The sequence below is a fragment of the Magnolia sinica genome, chromosome 18 (assembly GCF_029962835.1).
Source record: "Magnolia sinica isolate HGM2019 chromosome 18, MsV1, whole genome shotgun sequence".
NCBI lineage: Eukaryota > Viridiplantae > Streptophyta > Magnoliopsida > Magnoliales > Magnoliaceae > Magnolia > Magnolia sinica.
In genome coordinates this window covers 27,647,174-27,649,075 of record NC_080590.1, presented here as the reverse complement: position 1 = coordinate 27,649,075, position 1,902 = coordinate 27,647,174, and the positions used below count along the sequence as shown (strand labels likewise).

At 35.1% G+C, this 1,902-nt stretch overlaps 1 protein-coding gene across 1 annotated transcript; it reads right to left on the bottom strand.

The window, feature by feature from the left end:
* Window positions 1-237: 237 nt before the first annotated feature.
* LOC131232323 (protein FAR1-RELATED SEQUENCE 5-like) lies at window positions 238-1,902 on the bottom strand. Its single transcript, XM_058228558.1, has one exon. It carries the CDS (start codon window positions 1,900-1,902, stop codon window positions 238-240), a length of 1,665 nt encoding a protein of 554 aa, XP_058084541.1.

The window sequence follows — 1,902 nt, the reverse complement described above, 5'->3', positions numbered from 1 at the left end:
CTTTTTCATTTTCTTTTGCTTTCAAAATCTTTTTCAAATCTTGCAACATCCATTCTAAATGCTTAGAAGCACATTCAAATGCTTCTTCACTTTCACAACCCATTGTTGCTAATTTCATAAAATTGCAAAGTAAACTATTGTAACGCCGGGATTGTGATTTCTTGCTTTTGTCAATGGAGTCACTTCCACTACTTAATGAGGAGAATGAAATTGAAGCAGCTTCTCGAGTCCACCTTTTCAAGATGTACTTGTCGGGATATTTGTGAGGGTATGATTCGTAGCTTTTAATGCATGGGAACACAAAATACCCATGAATTCGAACTTTCTACAGCTGCAAGTGATGGACTCGTCCATTGAGTCAACGGTAACAATGTGAAGACTTTGATTTCTTCTATTCAAAACTTGATATTTTCTGACTCTACCAGACTCATCTACTTGTTCCACTATTTGATCAAGGCTATCACCAAATTCTGCTTGAAATAATTTAAAAATAGTTGGTGTATATACACTAGCTGCGTGCTTTAGGATGCTAACAGGAAAAGTTATAATTGGTGAACTTTGAGTCATTTTGAAATTGGCTTCTAATTCTGCATTTCGTCTATCATCCACCAAGCGTTCGAAATGTTCAAAAAATCTGATTATATTTTGACCAGGATGCAAGTATTTCTTCAAATCCTTATTTAAACTTTCACAACGCTGCGTGCTCTTCATATCTGCACAAAAACTATTCTTTCCATATACTAATGCCCACTTCTCCTTTTCATTGAATAACTGTTGTAACCATATATTATCTGTGAGATTATATTTCATGATCATTCTTTCCCACGCTTCAAGAAATTCATGCTCCTCATCAAAATCATATACACATCTACTAAAATCATTGCCAAACGACTTGGAAGAACAAAATAGATGACTTAGATGTTTGCAAGCATTCTGAAACATATGCCATACACAAATACGATGAACCGTTCCAAGTAACTCTATCTTGATGGCATTTGACATAGCCTTATCCTGATCTGTGAGAATGGTTTGGGGTTCTTTTCTACACATTGCATCACAGAATGTTCTAAACAACCATCTGAAAGAATCGATTGTTTCATCGTAGAGGAGTGCAGCCCCAAATATAACTGTCTGTCTATGATGATTAACACCAATAAATGGTGCAAATGGCCGTCCATACTCATTTGTTTTATAGGTTGTGTCAAAGCAAATCACATCTCCAAAACGTTCATAATCTAAAATCATTCTTCCATCTGCCCAAAAAATGTTGGTGATACAATCTTGAACATCAAATTGAATACAATAAAAGAACATTGGATCTTCAGCTTGCTTTCTTTTAAAAAATATCAAAAGACCTTCGTCATCAAATTTCTTCATTGCTTTCACCCTTTTCGTCCGTAAATAATTCTTGTAATCTACCAAATTATATCCAACATTCTGTCGACCACCGGCTTGTTTAGTCATGAAATCATATGTCGCTTTTGGCTTTATACCTGCATTATCACAATTATCGGCAACTACTTCTTGAGTAAATTTCCGTTGTGATCTCAACAAATGAGCTTCTTCAGGAGATGCAAGAATATGATTATGATCAATCTTAATATCAGTAACACGATATTTTCCGTCAACTCCCAATCTAATTTTCATATGTGCCTCACAACCTGTTCTTGTTTCATCCCGATGATGCTTCACATTAACATCACGTTTATCAAATGAACGTTTGCCTTCTTTGGAACAAACAAAATCTCTCATTTTCAATACACCCGTCTTTTTGTCTTTTTTTACACTATGCTTTCGAATACTGAAACCAACTTTCCTTCCGAAACTATTGTAGAAATCATATGCATCTTTTTCTGTTTTAAACTCCATACCAATTTCTGGATTCGGTACCTTCTCATCCAT